We start from the raw sequence: 21,308 nt of genomic DNA, 5'->3' as shown, positions 1-21,308 counted from the left end.
TTTATACTAGATAAGTTGACTATTACATTTCTTATATGCATTTCAAAATTTCATACATTGTCACACTAACAAGGTAGATACTTGTAATTACATCCATCACATGATAAATAATCTATTTACACAAGTCTTCGTGAAGCGTATTATGTAAAAAGTCATGCATTTCATATTATGCCCTCGTTTGGTACCCATTTTTTTCAAAATGCATTTTTCTCTCTCTTCTTTTCAACCAAACATTCTTTATTAAAATAATATTATACGTAAATCAAAAAATTTCCTTATTTTTCAACCACACACTTCCCATCAAATTACTATTCTAAAATACATTTTTACGTAAAAATGACTATCAAACACTCCCTTTTGGATTGTGGATCCAGAAACTTCACACTTCTCTAATAATCCAATTTGCTAGGGTTGAGCCCATTTATTTGGCTAATTATTTTTTCGATTGATATACTTTGACAAGTTTATTTCAAATCCTTGCTATTCATATATAATGCATTACATCATGTACAAAACTGTTATCGACAATCTTTTCTTTTTGATTCAATTTATTTCCTCATAACGACATAAATTATTGAGATATCTCAATTTTCAATATATGAAATACTTGAACCTCTTCTAGGATTTTATAATTTGTCTTGTCTAAATACTTATCAAGAGTATATGTCTCCTTAATACGATCATCTTTACTAATTGCTCCATTTTCATTTGGATAATTTTATATTAGAATCGAATATATTATGTTTTGGGACGTTAATTCAGGTTGGAACATTTAAAGCTGGTGTGTGAGATATTGTAGATCTCTTTGATCAGTAAATGCATCGTAATGAATTATATTTCGAACTTTTAGTCCAAATTATCTTTTGCAAGGATTTAGATAATTATGCATTTGTTCATTATTTCCAGCTTCTTAATTTCTTCCCCTAATGCTGAGAGAATTATAGAGTCAAAATGATAATTAGCAAACCACATTATAAAATATCACCTATTAAAGCTTGAGATATTATATAAGGATTCAAATTACTCATTTATTCTCCGCATTCTTTACTTTTCATATCAGTTCATTGTGGTAGATAAATTTTACATATAGTGTATTATCAAAATAATTAGATAAAAAAATTAGATTCTAACCATGGCAATAGCATTCCCTAAACAGAAATGAGAAGTATGTTGTTCTCAATTAAATTAATTGAAGTCATTTAACAAACAATAGTGTTAAATCATTTATCGATATCTCGACTAACACTTATTAAAATATTGAGATTTAGGATCATTAAATATTAAGAAGACATATCATCTTGATTATATAATCTGAAAACTTATGCTCACAATTTAAAATTTGAGCAATAATTTCGCAAACTTTGAGGTGCGAGCATCATGCAATTATCTAGTATATATATCAAATATATTAGATACAAATAGTATTTAGATAATCAACGTGGAGGATGATGGTAGCCGCATTTATCACCATGATTAATTTTCAGAAATATAGGGAATTTGATCCCTAATTTAGCTAGCGACGATCAATCTTCGAAAAGGAGGACAAATATTATATAGAAATTCATTGGATTAAAGAATCTTCTAGTTCTTCATTAAATGTCAATTTGAATTTTTAATTTCACATTATTATTAATTTAGTGATGGTCAAATTGGTCATGTCAAAGTATAAATTTTTTTTAGTTCAATAAACTTCGGGCTCGTGATAGTGTTTGATTCATCTCAATGTGATATCTATTGCTGTGAATATATTTAAAACTAAACAAATTTCTTTTAAAACTAAACAAATTTCTTTTAAATTTGCTAGAATAAAGTACATCATTAATATATAATTTTTTATTACTTGATAAAATAATACAAGCTCTCATGAACTTTCAATGATAAATGCACATGATATCGTATTAATATTATTTTTTGCTAATATTAATTACAAGGACTTTTTTATCTTGAGGAATTGTGTGCATAGTTGTACTATCAACTAAATAGATATGTTGACAATCCATCTTAAAATTTATTAATATTTCAAGATTTATAATTTTTTCAAAAGTAATAATATAATATTTTTTGAGAATATTGAAACATTGAATGCTATGCTCTTCAGGAGCGATAAATTAATATTCTTATAACAGAAAATAATTTTCTTTAAAATTATAACCAGTATTGAATTGTTTTATTTGTGTTTCTTCAATAACACAACGAAATATAATTTTTCAAAATATGTGCTACTTTGAGACCACGTTTTTTATTATTGTTTTATAAAAGTAACATGTCAATATTTTTCTAAAATAATGAAAATTATACAAGGATTTATTCTTCAAGAATAAAAACATAATTTATATTAGACTTTATTTAATTATGCATTTCAGGGGCAAGTAAAATCTAACTACAATATTTGTAAATAATATTGTGCTACTTGGGGAACAATAATATTTTATAATATGAACCTAATAATTAATTGAACGATGATTAATTGAACAATAAACAAGAAAAAAAAGACAATATAGTTGAATAAATATATTCTCTTATCAGATTTCAGAGCATGCAAATCGTTCAAAGCAAGTATATCAATATAATCAAAGCACATATTCTGCCTAAACCACCGAACACATAAAAGACAAGTACCAGTAAGTTTTCCCAAATTATATTTCTAGACTTCAAGTCGTGGCATTCATCCAAATTTGCAGCCAATGCCACCATCTCATTCACTCACTTCGGTCAGCCTCTTGAAAAAATATTTTATATAAAATCACTTTGTAATTATTAGAAAGTAATGATTACTTGGAGGCCACTTTGTAATGAATAGTCAACATTGAACGTGCACCTTATTATGAAATGCTTTGAAAGTATTGTAAAAGTAATATTCAAATACGCATAAATGTTAATTAATACCAGAAAATATTTACGTGACAATGAATGTTAAATCATTTATTTAATTTTCAATTAAATAAATCTGAATGTTAATTAGTATACATGGGCTGAATAATGAAATGCATTCTTGAATGTTAAATTTTAATTAACATAGAATTAGAATTAATAATATCGAAATGCATAAATGAAGATGAATATTAAATAAATTAAATACATATTAAAAAATTAAAAGTAAGATATTATTGAAATAATAAAATTATAGTATAGGACTAGAATCATCCAAAAAATAATTCTCACTTGATGTGATATTTGATATATTATAGAAGATTATGGGATGTGAAAGAGACATGCATGCAGAACGAAAAACTTGGAGGCCACTTTTCAATTTATTTATTTATTTTTTTGTGAAAGCAAATGTCACAAAAAAATATTGTGCAGTCATGTTTGTAGCATGTTATAAATTGGAGAGAAAAAGAGGAACAAAATAGAGATGTCAATAAACTTGTATGTTCTATTAAGAACCAAAGTCTTATATTTATAGGAAAAATTATGACTAAAAGTGATACATCATAATGACTAGGACTACGGGATATAAAAGTTATTCATAAATACTACTATATCTACCGCATATTCAATATTTATAACATTTTTCAAATAATTACTCGAAATACTTCATGATAGCATCAAATCCAATGTACCCAATCAACTTGGGACAAAGATGGATACCGATAGCAGCTAGTCTCAGTATAACATTTAGTCAGTATTTTATGATCATTTCATTTTTAATTGATATTTTTTCTAATTTGTTTAGTTTATTTGCTTAGGATGTAATTCCAGTTGAGATTAATGATTAGTTTTTTCTTTGTAAGCTGAAAATATGAGATTTATACTTAGGAGTTGTTCGATTAAAACATTATAACAGGTGTGAATTTTTCTTTTACAAATTTTGATCTCAAAGGTTTTATGTGGAATCAATGATCTGTCTGACTTAGATCAATTATTCCATATTTGATTGTGAATCAACGAATTATATATTTTCTAAGTTCGCAGCCATTTTATGGGTGAACGTGATTTTAGATTTATTCTTTATTCTCGTATGTTGTTTCTTTTGCCCTTCATCACCTTGTGTACTAAATAATTTAATTTTCCAAATTAATTCCTACATTTGTCATTCTAAAACCATTCTTATTGACACCAATATTTAACTGATCTTTATAATTTCAGTATTAATATTCGATAATAAATTTTTGAAATTTTAAATGTTTGAATTTTAGATTTTAAGTTTGTCCTAAAATGTATTCACAGGAAGCATACCAAATGGAATTGGAAACTCATCAAAACTTCAATATTTATATTTGAATTCGAATATCTTAACAGTTAACCTATCTATTATTTATTGATACTTTGGGAATTCGTTCATTTATTGATAAACAACATAATACAGGTATAATACCACGGCCAATTGGTAGTTTATCAAATCTGAAATAATTGGTTATAAGTTGCAACAGGCTCCATGGATATATCCCACGAGAATTGAGACTTCTGTCAAGTTTGGAATGTTAGAAAAACACGATTTTCCTAAATTAATATTGGCAACATATTAATACAATTATATTTTTGTATTCATTGGTACGTAGTCGATTGTTGCAGTAATTCCGCAACGGTAGGCAATCGTTTACAATGGATACAGGTATATTATCTGAATCTGTGAATCCTAGTAATTTAGCATGATGTTGATCCTAGAATTTAATTTATATTTGGATCTAATTTGATTTTCTAACAAGTGGTATCAGAGCGGTCATCATTTGCTAGATTATTAGGATTTGTGCATGTTCTATTTGTATGATATTTGGATTATTTTTCTCGAATAGAATGTTTGAATTTTGTGAAATTCCTTAAACTGTTAAGTTTAAGAATTATTCTTGATGCATTCGGCAAAATCGGATCTCGAAATTTTTGGCACAGTTAGTATTGATTTTAAATTCTGTCCGTGTCCATTTTAAGTTTTTTTTTGGGTTCTGAATTTCATCTGCCTTTTAGACATTTGTAGTTTCGGATCATTTTATAATGAATTTCAATTGCATCAAGAGCAAGTCAGCAATTTTGGACTGTTTATAATGGATACATCACTTTTGGTAACGTGTAGATCACTGTCAAAATCTGTGACCTTCATTATGGATCCAGAAATCAGAATTTCAACTGCATGGATTAGCCGCATTTTTTGACCCTTGTTTTATGTCTCATAATGGAGTCAATATAGAATGGTGTATGACAGAATGCTATTTGGCATATTTAGTATAGATTGGTAATACACGTAATCTTTCACAATGGATCAATTTCAATTGCACTATATAATTCAGCTGCAATTGCTGACTTTTGTTTCATAATGGGTCCAAGACATGTGCCTTTTGGTTATATATATATATATATATACCCTTTTTGTAATGAAGAAATTAGAAACAGACTGTGGTAGACATAAAATTGGAAATTGATTCATTTTGTTCAGCCCATTCATATTTCAGAATTCAGTTTTTCCAATTTTAAGTTTTAAAATAAATTCAAAACTTTGGTTTTCATTGTTCCCTTTGGATGTCTAGTATATTCAATTTAATTGATTAAAGAAACATGTTGCCAAAGTAACCTCTATTGTGTAGATTGATTTAATTGAAAATACATAGATGTTTTGTACGGAGTTATTTATGCGAATTGTGCTCGGCCCAAAGGAAGACACAATTTGGCCAAATAACAACGTGCTTGTGATGATAAATGTGTGACAATTATAAAGACATTTCATGTGAATAATAGTCGGTCCAAAGAAAGGCTATTATTTGACAGAATTGATTGTCAATGTTTGATCATTGCACCAAGAGTACCAATTACAGTTAATTTCTCTGTCCAAAGACTAGGAATTAATGTATACTAGGTATCTTGAGATGGATCCCAAAATCTGGATTATTTGTGTGTGTCTTAATTTTCTTATTTGACATGCCTACTTATTTTGTTCTCTATACAGTTTCTGTTGTTAATGCTGCGAACGTCTCTGCTCAAGTCAGCAACATCCCAATATTGAGCGAGACGAACTTTAAAGTTTGGAAATAAGCCATGGAAATTGTCCTCGGCTGTATGGATTTGGATCTTGCATTCGTTCAGATCGACCCGCTTCTACTCCGGAAAACCCCAATGAGGTAAAATTGAAAAGTGGGATTGCTCTGACCGAATGTGCTTGATGATCATGAAACGTTCCATTCCGGAAGCGTTTCGGGGCTCTATTACTGAGAGCAGGAGTGCCAAGAAGTTCCTTGAAGAAATTGAGCAATATTTTGCCAAGAATGAAAAATCGGAGGCGAGCAACCTTTTGGCCAAACTCGTTTCCATGAAGTATAAGGGCAAAGGGAACATAAGGGAGTACATCATGGAGATGTCTCATCTCGCATCAAAACTCAAGTCGCTTAAGTTGGAGCTGTCTAATGACTTGCCCGTGCACTTGATTTTAATCTCTCTTCCTACGCACTTTGGGCAATTCAAAGTGAGTTATAACACTCAGAAGGACAAATGGTCCCTAAATGAGCTTATATCTCACTGTGTGCAAGAAGAAGAGAGGCAACAACGCGATAAGACTGAGAGTGCTCACTTGACCTCAACCTCTCAGAACAAGAAAAAGAAGAGAGCTAAGAATGCTGTGGAAGGAACTTCTCAGCAGAAGAAGCAAAAGAAGCAGGATAAGGAGTTTACCTGCTACTTCTGCAAGAAGTTGGGACACATGAAGAAGGAGTGTCTCAAGTACGCTGCCTGGAGTGTAAAGAAGGGTATGCTTCTAACTTTAGTTTGTTCTGAAGTTAATTTAGCTTCTGTACCTAAGGATACTTGATGGGTAGATTTTGGTGCTACTACTCATATAAGTATGTCCATGCAGGATTGCCTGTGGAGCCGATCGCCAAATGATGCTGAAAGATTCATCTTTGTAGGTGATGGCAATAAAGTTGCGTTAGAGGCTATAGGGACTTTCAGATTACAATTAAAAACTGGGTTTTATTTGGATTTGTTTGAGACATTTGTTGCACAGTCCTTTAGACGGAATTTAATTTCTATTTCTAGTTTGGACAAATCAGGATTTTCTTGTTCATTTGGAAATAATAAAGTTAGTCTCTATCAAAATTCAAATTTTGTTGGTTCCGATTATATGATTGATAATCTGTATATACTTGATATTGTTAGTTCCTATAACGATATACTGCAAACAAGTTCACGTGGTACAAAGCGAAAATTAAGTGAAAATTCTGCCACTTTATGGCACAAGCGTTTAGGTCATATCTCTAAGCAGAGAATTCAGAGGCTTGTGTCGGATGAAATTCTTGAACCCCTAGATTTAACAAACTTCCAAGTTTGTGTTGAGTGCATCAAGGGGAAAAGAACAAATATGAGAAAATTAGGTGTCGAGAGAGCTATAAACGTCTTAGAACTGATACATATTGATATCAGTGGCCCATTCCCTACGGCTTCTTGGAATGGACAACAATACTTAATTACGTTCATAGACGATTACTCTAGATTCGGTTACCTATATTTAATACACGAGAAGTCTCAATCCCTGGATGTTTTCAAGTCTTTTAAAGCTGAAGTTGAACTTCAACTTGGAAAGAAAATAAAGGCTATCAAATCTGACCGTGGTGGTGAATACTACGGAAGATATGATGGATCAGGAGAACAACGTCCAGGACCCTTCGCTATTTTCCTCAATGAGTGTGGAATTGTTCCGCAATACACCATGTCGGGCAAACCTAGTATGAATGGTGTTGCAGAACGACAAAACAGAACTCTTAAGGATATGGTAAGGAGTATGATAAGTCATTCCTCCTTACCAGAGTCACTTTGGGGAGAAGCTTTGAAGACCGCAGTGTACATTCTTAACAAGTACCAAGCAAGGCAATTGCCAAAACCCCTTATGCTGTGGACAGGCAAGAAGCCTAGCATTAAGCACTTGCACATTTGGGGTTGTCCAGCTGAGGCATGGCCTTATAGGCCACATGAAAGAAAACTGGACTCAAGGACGGTTAGCTGCTATTTCGTTGGTTACGCTGAACGCTCTCGGGGCTATAAGTTTTACTATCCCACATCAAGATCCTTCTTTGAAACGAGAAATGCGAGATTCCTTGAGGATATTGGGTTTGGAGGGGAAGGAAACATAAGGAACGTTGTCTTTGAAGAAGAATCTGTTATTGACAGCAATCAGGTCTCTGTACCTATTGTTGTTCAAGACACAGTTCTAGCAATAGATGACAATGTTCAGGCTCATATTCCTGACATTGTTTCAGACCAAGACAACAATGAGATTCTTCCTTAAGCACCACCTATAGAACAAACTCAACAACCTCAAGAAGTGCTATTAAGGAGATCCACTAGAGAGAGAAGAAATGCGATTTCAGATGATTATATCGTCTTTCTTCAAGAACATGAGGATGGCATTGGTTTAACGGAGGATGACCCGATCAACTTCCATCAGGCCATGCGCAGTTCTAACTCTCAGAAGTGGATTGATGCCATGAAAGATGAGATAAAGTCTATGAAAGATAATGACGTTTGGGATCTCGTCGAGTTGCCTAAAGGTGTGAAGCCCATTGGTTGTAAGTGGATATTTAAAACCAAGAGGAATTCAAAAGGCAGTGTCGAGAGATATAAAGCTCGTCTAGTCGCTAAAGGCTTTACTCAAAAGGAAGGCATAGACTACAAAGAGACTTTCTCTCCGATATCTTCGAAAGACTCTTTTAGAACAATAATGGCACTAGTGGCTCATTTTGATCTAGAGCTACATCAGATGGATGTCAAGACTGCGTTTCTCAATGGAGACATTGATGAGACGATTTACATGGTACAACCAGAAAGCTTTGTATCAGGAGATCCAAAGTCTATGGTTTGTAAGTTGAAGAAATCCATCTACGGTCTCAAACAAGCTTCCCGTCAATGGTATCACAAGTTCCATCAAATCATTACCTCGTACGGTTTTGAGGCAAATGTTGTTTATGACTGTGTATATCATAAGTTCAGTGGGAGTAAATATATCTTCTTGGTATTATATGTTGATGATATTCTACTCGCTAGCAGCGATATAGGCTTATTGCATGAAACCAAGAAATTTCTGACGAAGAAATTCGAGATGAAAGACCTTGGGGATACTTCTTTTGTATTAGGTATTCAGATACTAAGAAATCATTCCCAAGGTATCCTTGGACTTTCACAAAAGAGCTCTATCGATAAGGTTTTGAGTAGATTTGGCATGAAAGATAGTAGACCAGGAGACACAACCATCTCTAAAGGAGACAAGTTTAGTCTCAAACAGTGCTCCAATGATGATCTTGAAAGAGAAGAGATGCAGAAGATTCCCTATGTATCAGTGGGAATCTAATGTACGCTCTAATTTGTACTTGTCCCGACATAGCATTTATAGTGGGAGTTTTGGGTAAATACTTGAGTGATCCTGGCATGCAACATTGGAAAGCAGCCAAACGCGTGATGCGTTATTTAAGGAGAACAAAAGACTACATGCTCACTTATCAGAGATCAGATAGTTTAGAGATCATCGGGTTCTCTGACTCTGATTTTGCAGGATGCCAAGATAGCAGACGCTCCACATCAGGCTACGTCTTTATGTTGGCTGGAGGAGCTATCTCATGGAAGTCTGCTAAACAGACTCTCATAGCTTCTTCAACCATGGCTGCGGAGTTCATTGCTTGTTATGAGACATCCAACCTTGGAATATGGCTACGAAACTTTATCACTGGACTATGAGTGGTAGATGGCATTGACAGGCCATTAAAGATTTATTGTGACAATAACTCAGTGGTGCTTTACTCCAACAACAATAGGAGTTCGACAAAGTCGAAATTCATTGATATCAAGTTTCTAGTTGTTAAGGAGAGAGTTCAAGATAAACAAATTTCCATAGAACATATAGGAACAAATTCCATGCTAGCGGACCCACTAACCAAGGGCCTAAGGCCGAAGGTCTTTCATGAGCACACTGCTCACATGGGAGTTATTTCCGAGGATATTCTAATCTAGTGGGAGTCAATTTTATGTTCTATATGTTTGCTTTATACATTAAATTATTTGACCTTCTGCAGAATAAAGTTGATGGTCTATGATTCTATTTCTGAGTTTGCTTGTGTTTTCATTGTGCAATGTTTGCATTGCATTAAGGACTTTGGAATGATTTCACTAAAGACTAAAGAAGGACCAGTTGGAAATAGGCATGTTTGAAATCACATTTCATGTAAATTTCCATGCTACTCATCCATATTTGATTTATGTCATTAAGTGTATTAATATGTTGATCATCGTGGTTTAATCACTAATGTATTGTGATGAAAGTTGCGGTGGTTCCATTATTAGTATATGAGATTGACAAGATTGTTTAAGGAGCAGTCTAATGATAAATAGCATACAGATGCGCACCTAAGGAGTTTTGTAATATAATTGTTTAAAGAATAATATGTAGCCAAGTGGGAGATTGTTAGAAAAACACGATTTTCCTAAATTAATATTGGCAACATATTAATACAATTATATTAGCTATTTAATATAATGGGCAAAAATCAAGTGGTATATTTTTTGTATGCCCATAGACTACTCAAATTAATATGGACTAAGTGAGTAGATACCGGCTAATATTACTCTAATTAAGGGATAATGGGAACCTTAATTAAGTAGTATATAAAGGTTATTTTGGTTATGGTCCCCAATATACCAAATCATACACTCTTTTCCATTCTTCCCATCAAGAAGAGAAATCACGGTCCCATTGAAGAATAAGGAGATTTGGTTGAGAAAGATCACAAAACCACCCTCTTCATTTGCATTCATCGGTACATAGTCGATTGTCGCAGTAATTCCGCAACAGTAGGCAATCGTTTACAATGGATACAAGTATATTATCTGAATCTGTGAATCATAGTAATTTAGCATGATGTTGATCCTAGGATTTAATTTATATTTGGATCTAATTTGATTTTCTAACATGGAATTGTTAGATTTGTCCATCAACACTCTTCATGGAAACATCCCACAAGAATTGGGACGTCTATCCAGCTTAAAAACGTTTAGTTTGTCCTCCAGTAGCTAGTCTTCAGGGTCAAATACTTGATTCCATCTTCAATCTCTCCATGTTACAAATACTTTCTTTTTCTGATAATGGTATCTCCGGCAATCTTCTATTGTCAATTGCCAATGGGCTTCCTGATCTTGAATTTCTCTATCTTGGTGGCAATTGATTGAGTGGCGAAATTCCAGCCTCTATTTCAATTTTTTTCTAAGCTTATTCATTTGGGTCTAGATAACAGCTTTGTTAGGTTTTTTGATACCCAATAATCCTGGCGATGATTTAAAATAGTTGTCGGATTATTTATTGACACCATGAACTTGGCTCGACTCGAAAACGAACTACAATTTTAAATGGCTTGGGTTAAGGTTGGATGGTTTTTTGGTTAGTTGGACCATTTAGTGATTAATATGAAGTTGGATATTAGCCCATTAATTTAGATTAATTGGTAGCCCACTTAGTGAACCTTTGACCCAATTGGAGTAACCTAAACTAACCCTATATATATATATATCCATCTTCTTGCAGCCCTTTTTGTGTGGTGTGTGGGCGTGTGTTGAGAGAGGGAGAGAGGGCTGAGAGAGGAGGCCGAGAGTGGTGAGGGGGCAGCCGGCTTGGTGGCCGTTGGAGTGAGTCCACCATTGTTGCTTCTTCTTCCTCCTATCACCACCACCATCCCTTCTCATTTGTGGAGTTTGAGAGAGTTTGGGCAGTCCAAAGTGAAGAAGAGTTTTTGGGTCGAGCCAAGGTAAACTAGTGTTCGTTTGATTGTTTTCTGAGCCCGAAATCAAGATTTATAGAGGGATTTCCGCTACAAACTCCTTCAGTGGACGAGTGCCCAAGAATCTTGGGAATTTACAGAACCTACAGATTCTAATTTTCAAGAGAAATCAGCTTACAAATGATCCTTCAATGCTTGAATTGGATTTTCTTACTTCATTGAAAAATTGTAGGAAGTTGAAGATCATAGACATGGAATTCAATTCTTTTGATGGAATATTACCAAAATCCTTCGATAAATTTTCAGCATCTGTGGAATCTTTCATTGCCTATCAATGTGGTATTAAAGGTATCATTCCAAAATGAAATTGGTAATATGAGCAGCTTGGTCTAGTTAGAAATTGGAGGTAATGAACTGACTGGAACAATTCCTAACACACTGGGTCAATTAAGAAAATTGCAAAAGCTGAGACTTGACGCCGATAAACTAAGGGGGTCTTTACCTGTCAACCTTTGCAATTTGGTAAAAGTGTATTTTCTAGATTTGAGGAGTAATCAGCCTTCTCAACAGCTATCAAATTGTTTAGGAAATCTTACCTCTTTACAAAAAATTTATTTAGCTTACATCTCATTGACTTCCACTATCCAATCCACACTGTGGACTAACAAAGAAATTCAGATTTTGAATTTTATCTTATAATTATTGGCTGAATGGGTTGCTGGCTCCAGAAATTGGCAACATTAAGAGCATGAGAGAGTTATATCTATCGGAAAATTGATTCTCAAGTGATATTCCAAGCACCATTGGACAACTTAGTATTTGGAAAATCTAGCACTATCAAACAATCGGATACATGGTCCTATACCTGAGTCGTTAGGTAATCTGATTTCATTGCAAAATTTGGATCCATCTAACAACAGTCTTGATGGTGTAATCCCCGAGTCATTGGAGAAACTTGTGTACCTTGAGTATTTCGATGTTTTGTTCAATGAACTAAGTGGTGAAATTCCAAATGGAGGGCCTTTTAGAAACTTCACATCAAATTTTTTCATAAGCAATATAGAATTGTGTGGAGCATCTAAATTTAAGGTCAAGCCTTGCAAAGATAATAAAACTAGATTATCTAGCAGTTCCAGAGTTTTGATGTCTATTTTACCATCAATTGCTGTGGTATTTATTCTGGCCATTACTGTGGTATATTTAATAAGACGTCATAGCAGAAATATATTTCTTTCAGCTCAGTCTACTTCCCCTAACACCATCAAGAGGATTTCATATTATGAAGTTTTGCTACCAATGAATTTGGTGAAGAGAGTCTGATTGGTTAAGGCAGTATTGGTTCAGTGTACAAGAGAACTTTTTCTAATGGAATGATTTGCTGCTATTAAGGTTTTTAACCTAGATTTGAAAAATGCAAACCAAAGTTTTGATACTGAGTGCCAAATGCTTTGCAATGTTTGTCATAGAAATCTTGTCAAGGTAATTTGTAGTTGCTCTAACCTTGATCTTAAAGCATTGGTGCTGGAATATATGCCTACTGGAAACCTTACCAAATGGTTGTCCTCGAGTTACTATTCCTAAATTTGAAGCCCGATAACATACTTTTAGATGAAGATATGGTTGCCCATGTTGCAAACTTTGGCATTGCCGGGCTTTTCACTGAAGACCAGAGAATTTTGATTACCAAGACGTTGGGCACAATTGGATATATTGCTCCAGGTAAATGGTTTCTGTCATCTGCATGTGTGTAGTGTCATGCTAATAGTGTGACCGTGTATTACTTATTAGCTCTTATTTATTCATCCATCATTTAACATTTGACTAGCTAATTTGATCGCACGCCCCAATTTTGTAGAGTATGGATCAACTGGATTAGAATCAACTATGGTGGATGTTTACAGTTATGGGATTATACTGATGGAAACATCTACCAAAAAGAAGCCAACAGATGATATGTTTGCCGAAGAGTTCACAATGAGGAAATGGATGCTTGAATAATTCCCAGATGCAATAATGCAAATAGTAGATGTCGATTTAGTGAATGCTATTGAAGATAATATTCAAGCTAAGGAGAGTACTTCAAATTAATCATGGAACTAGCACTAGAATGCATGATTGATTTGCCAAAGGAGAGGCTCATTGCTAAAGATGTTCTAACAAGGCTCAAGAAGATCAAAAATTAATTTTGTTAAAGCATAACTGAGGTTGAACAAAACAAAAGGATTGCTTCTTATTGAGGACACGAAAAATTGCTTATTTGAATCAAAATCTATATTCTTTTTTCACTAGTAATCTTTAAAGCTTATTATATGTTGCTGTTGCAGGAAACTTGGCTATCATTCTGAAGATTTTTAAGCTCTGTTGGTTTCTTGCAGTGTGTTGTAGCTGTTTTGTGGACCCAAAATCTGTGCTGCAAAGTAATTTGGTTTAATGAATAAATAATTTTATGCATTTAGTGTCTAAAATTAGACAACGTTTAGATATCTTGTTAATCTACTGTAAGATGTGGTGGCATAAGAAAGCATTTTGGTACCATAAATTGTCTTCATTATGTGAGAACATTGTCACCTTTTGCTCTTATCCTCTTCATTTGCACCTGGCACCAGTCATTAATACAAAGAAGCATCAATTTATTAGTACAAAAAATCACCAAAATGAAGCTTTTTTGAAGTATACAAATTAAAAATAATGATTTAAGCTAATGAATGTTGAATTAATATACAAGAAAGGAAACAAGATGGAACCAAAATGATGTATAATTTATGAACTTCTATAGTCACTAATGAATTATTTGTCAAGGTATATAGTACATAATTCGGAGTATTGAGGAATAAAATAAATTTAAAATATTTTATACCGTACTATGTGGCTTATCCCATTAACTTGACAACCTTCACCACGCTCATCTAGCTCATCTCCTGCACCAGATGGCTCTTTATCACCACTAGAATCATCTAGCCCATTCACCTGCTCATGTCTCATAAGTCATAATCTTAACTGCAACCAATTAAAATTGAACTGATGAAGAGGGTCTTGCTGATTTTATAAACATGATAATGATGGGTAGAAGTTGTGATAGAAAATCACTTTTCACTCAATAAACAAACTTTCATTAATCACACAATATATAACAACTACAATAGAGTGATTCTCTCTCAAAAACTCTCTTATACAAATATAGAATTTGCAAACTCTCTTGTACAAATATAGAATTTGCACTTCTATCAAATAATTTAAAATACATGCCAATACACCTATTTATAGGAAAAAACTAAGAAGTGTTCAAGATGATCAAGTAACTCTTTTTAACTTCCTTTGGTAGAAGAAGTATTCAAAATGAACAAGTAACTTCCACCTCCATTAGAAGAAGAATTCAAAATGATTAAATATCTTCCACTTCTATTAGAGAAGAAGAGTTCAAGATGATTAAGCAACTCTTTAATAGCTATCGACCAATCGCGAGCTTTTTCTTAACCATGTAGTATTCTTCTATCCAATAAAACACTTTTGCTTAATGAAGTAGAATTTTTACCTAGTCATATATTCATCTTCGTACTTCTAAAGCTTCTTGATGATTTTGAACTTCTTCTTACTTCTAAAATTTCATTGGTCAAGTTTATACTACTTTCAACATCCCCGTTTAAACTTGACCATTCCAAGCATAAATTTATGTCTAGTAAACACATCATGTTTAAGTGGCTTAGTAAAAATATGTGCTGCTTGATTATTTATTCTGCATGGTAGTAGCTCCACTTCTTTCATCTTTATGTGTTCCTGAATAAAATGAAAACATGTATCTATTTGTTTGCTTCTTTCATGATGGACTGGATTCTTTGCAAGTACAATTGCTGATCGGTTATCAATATAAATCTCAGTTGAATTTTCTTGAGGGAATCCCAAATATGTCAACATATTGCGCAACCAAATAGCGTGACATACAGTTGAACTTACAGCAACATACTCATCTTCACAACTGGATAAAGTAACAATTGGTTGCTTTTTGGATGACCATGTGAATGCAGTTTCTCCAATAAAAAATACGAATTCGATTGTACTTTTTCTTTCATCTATATCTCTTTCCCAATCACTATCTGAATAACCAGCGAGCTTAAAATCATTAGTAGATGTATAAAGTAAGCCTTCATTGATTGTACCTTTAAGAGAGCAGAGTATTCTTTTTGCTGCATTAAGATGGGACCGATCTAGTGTCTCCAAGTATCTGCTGATCAATTCTACGCCATATAGTATATCCGGTCTGGTGCATGTTTGATATCTAAGGTTTCCAGCCAAGCTCTTGAAATATGTAGGATCAACATCACCATCTTCATTTTTGCGTAGTTTCAGTCCACTTTCAACTGGAGTAGTAATCGGATTACACTTCTCCATTCCAAATTTCCTTAAAATGTCTGCTGTGTAGGCACTTTGAGAAATAAAAATTACATCTTCTTGTTGCTTAACTTCAATCCCAAAAAAGTGCGCCATCAATCCAACATCAGTCATCTCAAATTCTTTCATCATATTCTCTTTGAAGGCTTCAAACATGGATGAATTATTGCATATAAAAGTCAAATCATCCACATATAAACAAATAAATAGTATACCTCCATCTTGTTCTCGTTTTACATATACTGCGTGTTCATACGGACAATGCATAAATTCATTCTTTCTAAAGTAATTTTCAATACGGGTATTCCATGATCGGGGGGCTTTCTTGAGTCCATAAAGAGCTTTTTTCAATTTATAAACTTTATTTAGTCGACCCTTTCGTATGTATCCTGGTGTTTGCTTCACATATATGTCTTCTTCAAGATATCCATTTAGAAATGTTGTAACGTCCCAATTTTATTTTATTTTTCTTTAAAATTTAAGTCGCTACCAAACGTTTCTTCAAAAATAAATGAGTTTATAATAATGTTATCCCAAAATAGTGTCAAGTGAAAGAGTAAAAGCTTTAATACATATATTCCTTTCATCCCTTTTATACAATTGATGCAACCACAAGGTATTTTACAACTTTTAAAATACACATTCCTGATTTTAATTGAAGTATATAGCCCCATGCATACTTTCTGGTTTTTATAAAAGTGTATAGCACCATACATGTATTCAATCATTGAATTTAAATCTTTTGATGATAAGTGACCATTAAAAAAAAAATAAAAAATAAAAAATAAAAAATATATATATATATATATAACTAACTGTTGACGTTTATGTAGTCACTTCTTCGTTTCAGCATCTAATAGTTTTAAAATGGTAGAAAGGTAAGATGGGATTTACACCAAATATCATAAATCTTAATTGAAATTCAAAGTGCAATTTAAACATTTAAAGAGATGGGAATGTTAATGTCCTAGAAAACATGCAACTAAATTTTTAGCGAACTTGTCCAAATAATTAAATTAAACATAAGTGTCTATTGCAATAATATTAAATAGAAATAAAGTTACGTGCTAGATTTTAGAGTTTTGTCCCATGAAATGAGGCACAACCACACCATCAAGCCGCTGCACTCCAACACAACTCGTACTAACCTGTAAGGTAGGGAAAAGGGATGAGTACAAAGAATACTCAGTAGGACACGATTAATGGTGCGATCCCGAATAAAATATTCAATCAGGCATCAAAATAATCATATCGTCGTATCATTTCTTTAGATTCCGGTAAGAGCTCATATCATATCATATCTTTGGTACCGGATGACCATTTCATATGATATCATAATCATATCGTATTATATCATAACTTTCATGAGTATAACATTTATCAACATGAAGAAATAAATTAAACGGGACTAACCACTTGCACCTTGTAATCCTACCTTAATTGATGAAAAGAGTTTTCTGGAAGAAAAGAAATAATTTTCACGTTCCACAATCTTATTCTCTACTGCCGTGTATGCAATGTGTGGTTGATATGTATTTATATATATCAAAAATCTTTTGGGAGCACTCAATTATGTGGGCACTTATTAGTCCTTAAATCTTGGGAGTGGTGTACGTGTAAACTGTGAAAGTTGCCCACAAATCTCCTATTCATACCCTATATTCACACGTTTTCCAAGAATCTTAACTAATTTATAATAAACCATGAATTCTTTAAATTTCAATATCTTTGGCTTAACTTATTCAAATCAACTGTTTCTCAAGCCTAACATACGTAATTAATTACGAGCTATCCAACGAGCCCAATATTAATGTATAAAATCTCATTCTATCAAAATTTAATTATTTGGCCCAACCAAAATATGAATTTAAAACTTATTCCATTTTAGTCCTCAAATTTTCAAAATATAAAAGATAGCATACACTTTTATTCTAAAATTTTCGGGGCGTTACAAATGTTGTCTTGACATTAAGCTGATAAATCTTCCATCTGTGTTGTGCAGCTAGTGAAATCAACAATCGAATTGTCTCCATGCGTGCAACAGGTGCAAATATTTCTCCATAGTCAATTCTTGCTTTTTGAGAGTTACCCTATGCAACCAACCTTGCTTTATACCTCTGAATTTCACCTTGTATATTCTTTTAAATTTTGTACACCCATTTTACTCCAATGGTCTTTTTTCCTTCAGGTAACTCAGTGAGCTTCCATATGTTGTTCTTCTCAATAGAACTAATTTCTTCATCCATTGCTTTCTACCATCTTTATCTGTTGACGCTTCTTCAAAAGAAAGTCACTGTCAGCTAATAAACAAAGCAATTCATATTGTTTACCTTGTTGTTCAGTGGCATCATAAATATCCCTCAAGCTTCTCGTCTTTCTTGGCCCTTCTTTAGAGGATGATTCTGATGAAGATGATGATTCTTCTTATGTTGTTAGTGAGCTGGATACAGCTGTTTGTGTACCGCTTGCTCCACTATTTAGTGGTTGAAATTCTTCTTGCTCAAGAATTAAACGAACTTGCTTAACGTCTTTAGCATTCTCCCAATTCCAAGCTTTATCCTCTTCAACGATTACGTCTTGACTCGTGATAATATCTTTTGTAATGGGATTGTATAACTTGTATCCCATTATCCTATCATCAAAGCCAATAAAGATACATTTCTACCCTTTGTCATCAAGTTTAGGTCTTCTTGCTTCTAGGATCTTTACATACGCTATACATCCAAACACTCGAAGGTGATTTGCAGTAGGCTTATATGTGATCCAAGCCTCTTCAGGTGTTACTCCGCGAACATTCTTGGTAGGATATCGATTCAATAAATATACTGTAGTTGAAACTACTTTAGCCTAAAATCCTTTAGGTAATTTCTTATCTTTTAACAAACTTCTCACCATATCGAGTATTGTGTGGTTCTTTCGTTCAGCTACGCCATTCAATTGGGGAGTATAAGTTGGTGTGAACTATTGTCTGATGCCATTCAAATTACAAAAGCTTTTAAATGCATCAAAAGTATATTCTCCTCTTTGTTCTGACTGTGATATCTTTATGTGATAGCCACTTTGTTTTTTAACACTGGACTTGAATTCTTTAAATGCATTCAACACCTTTGACTTTTTCTTGAGAAGTATACCCATGTTTTTCTACAATAGTCATCAATAAAGGTAAGAAGGTACCTATTTTGTTCGTTCAATATTGGCTTCAACAGCCCACATATATCTATATGGACCAACTCCAGTGGCTTCTTTGCTCTCCAATTTGTTTCCCTTGCAAAATTTGTTCTTGCGTTCTTGCCAAGAACACAGCTTTCACAAACTTCATTCGAATGATCAATGTTTGGCAACCACTTCAACATCTTTTTCTTTGACAACATTCTTAATCCTTCAAAATTGAAATATCCAAGTCTCAAGTAGCACAACCAATTCTTATAATTTGTAATGGCACTTAAACATTTTGGTGAGTTATAAGGAATGTTTAAAGCAAACATTCTATTTTTAGACATTCGTATTTGGAATATTGGATATTCACGATCATCTTTGATTATCAGGCGGGAATCTTTTAAACTAATGTCATATCCCTTTTCTAGGAGCTGTCCTAGACTTAATAAATTATGCTTGATATCCAACACATAATAAATATCAGTAATATAAATGTGACCACCATTATTGAGCTTGATTAAAATGTTATCTCTTCCTTTTACTAGAACTTTGGAGAGGTCGCCAAAAGAGACATGGCCATGCGGAGTTTCATCAAGCTCCATGAACATATGCTTTTTTCCACACATATGATTGCTTGCTTCGATATCTAAAAACCATATATTTTCATTAACTGTTGTTGTATGATGAGTCATCAATATCAGTGATTTTGGCTCACTTGTATCACCAACGTTGGTATTTTCGTCGACTTCAACTTCAGCAATTTTTACATGACATTCGTTACTATAATGTCCATACTTGTGACAGTTATAACACTGCACGTTCCTTTTGTCACCAATTTGATGATTAAAACCATTTCTGTGTCTTTCTTGTCCTTTTCTTTGTCCTCTACCTCAACCTCTTTATTGTCCTTTTCCTCTTTGATAAAATGTTGTTGAATTTCATGTCAACCGTTGATGCTAAATCTTCCTCCTCTTCCTCTATTATTAAGACCCCGTCCTCTTTGAAATCAGCCCCCTTCCTCAACTGTGAAGCAAAAGATTTGATGCAATGCTTGATCAAGAGATTTTGATGAAATTTTTTTTTTATTGATTCGTTGTTCATGGATCTCTAGAGAAGCTAATAGTTCATCAACAGTCATAGTACTGAGGTCATTAGATTCTTCAATTGCTATGACTACATTATCAAATTTCGAATTTAGGGAACGAAGAATTTTTTCTATTACCTGCAAATCTTTGATCTTTTCTCCATTGCGCTAGATATTGTTCACTATAGTGAGGACTCGAGTAAAATATTCCAAGATTGACTCGCTATCAAGCATCTCCAATGTTTCAAATTCGTTTTTCAGTATTTGTAGGTGAATTCTCATTGTCTTTTCGATACCTTGAAATGAATTTCAAAGTGCATCCCATGCTTCTCTTGCGTTTGTAATATAAGCAATCTTCTCAAAATTTCCTTCATCTACTATTTGATATATGAGGTACACGGCCTTCTGATCTTTCTTCCTTGCTTCCTTGAGTACTGCCTTTTCAGTTTCACTTAGTATGTCTTCATCGGCTTTAGACGTAGGTTCTGTATAACCTTTCTCCACCATTTCCCATAGATCTTGGGATGCTAAGAGCATCTTCATTTGTATGGTCCAATTCTCATAATTCTCCTTTGTTAGCCTTGGTAGTTTTGGCTGGAAAAACTAGTTGAGGAGGCCATATCTAACTGGAAACAAAGATTTTATCACTCTCTTTTATTCTTTGTTGGCTCTAATACCACTGATGGGTAAAAGTTGTGATAGAATATCACTTTTCACTCAAATAAACAAACTTTCATTAATCACACAATATATAACAACTACAATAGAGCAATTATCTCTCAAAAACTCTCTTATACAAACATAGAATTTTCACTTCTTCCCGATAGTTTAAAATACATGCCAATACACCTAGTTATAGGAAAAAAACTAAGAAATGTTCAAGATGATCAAGTAACTCTTTTTAACCTCCTTTGGTAGAAGAAGTATTCAAAATGAACAAATAACTTCCACCTCCATTAGAGAGAGAATTTAAAACGATTAAGTAACTTCCACTTCCATTAGAG

General features: G+C 33.3%; 2 protein-coding genes and 1 long non-coding RNA gene across 3 annotated transcripts; 1 reads left to right on the top strand and 2 right to left on the bottom strand.

Moving 5' to 3' along the window:
* Positions 1 to 10,775: 10,775 nt before the first annotated feature.
* LOC111370032 (probable LRR receptor-like serine/threonine-protein kinase At3g47570) lies at positions 10,776 to 13,429 on the top strand. The gene is made up of 7 exons (XM_022991743.1): positions 10,776 to 10,785; positions 10,890 to 10,973; positions 11,519 to 11,705; positions 11,785 to 12,026; positions 12,556 to 12,983; positions 13,068 to 13,157; positions 13,268 to 13,429. Exons 1-7 carry the CDS (start codon positions 10,776 to 10,778, stop codon positions 13,427 to 13,429), a joined length of 1,203 nt encoding a protein of 400 aa, XP_022847511.1.
* Positions 13,430 to 13,527: 98 nt separating this feature from the next.
* Positions 13,528 to 14,836, bottom strand: LOC111370266. The gene is made up of 3 exons (XR_002698361.1): positions 14,536 to 14,836; positions 14,212 to 14,274; positions 13,528 to 14,088 (listed from the first exon to the last, which is right to left on the bottom strand). It is a non-coding gene; the product is annotated as an uncharacterized LOC111370266 (long non-coding RNA).
* A 3,889-nt stretch (positions 14,837 to 18,725) lies between these two features.
* On the bottom strand, positions 18,726 to 20,847 carry LOC111370031. The gene is made up of 6 exons (XM_022991742.1): positions 20,623 to 20,847; positions 20,443 to 20,472; positions 20,110 to 20,243; positions 19,292 to 20,000; positions 19,052 to 19,205; positions 18,726 to 18,889 (listed from the first exon to the last, which is right to left on the bottom strand). The coding sequence occupies exons 1-6, from the start codon at positions 20,845 to 20,847 to the stop codon at positions 18,726 to 18,728; spliced, it is 1,416 nt and encodes a 471-aa protein (XP_022847510.1).
* Between the last annotated feature and the right edge of the window lie 461 nt (positions 20,848 to 21,308).

Source organism: Olea europaea, chromosome 21 (genome assembly GCF_002742605.1).
Source record: "Olea europaea var. sylvestris chromosome 21, O_europaea_v1, whole genome shotgun sequence".
Lineage (NCBI taxonomy): Eukaryota > Viridiplantae > Streptophyta > Magnoliopsida > Lamiales > Oleaceae > Olea > Olea europaea.
The sequence above is the reverse complement of the archived record's forward strand: the minus strand, read 5'-3'. Positions and strand labels throughout refer to the sequence as shown.

What these genes read in the sequence shown, in the direction of transcription:
- LOC111370032 (XM_022991743.1), top strand. An exon ending in CTATCAATGTGGTATTAAAG is followed by an intron (nt 12,027 to 12,555) that starts GTATCATTCCAA and finishes CTGAGTCGTTAG; the next exon opens with GTAATCTGATTTCATTGCAA. An exon ending in GTCATAGAAATCTTGTCAAG is followed by an intron (nt 13,158 to 13,267) that starts GTAATTTGTAGT and finishes CTAAATTTGAAG; the next exon opens with CCCGATAACATACTTTTAGA.
- LOC111370031 (XM_022991742.1), bottom strand. Translation starts at nt 20,847, where the DNA reads ATGAAGATGCTCTTAGCATCCCAAGATCTATGGGAAATGGTGGAGAAA. An exon ending in ACGCAAGAGAAGCATGGGAT is followed by an intron (nt 20,473 to 20,622) that starts GCACTTTGAAAT and finishes AACAATATCTAG; the next exon opens with CGCAATGGAGAAAAGATCAA. An exon ending in CAAAGAAGCCACTGGAGTTG is followed by an intron (nt 19,206 to 19,291) that starts GTCCATATAGAT and finishes TGACTATTGTAG; the next exon opens with AAAAACATGGGTATACTTCT.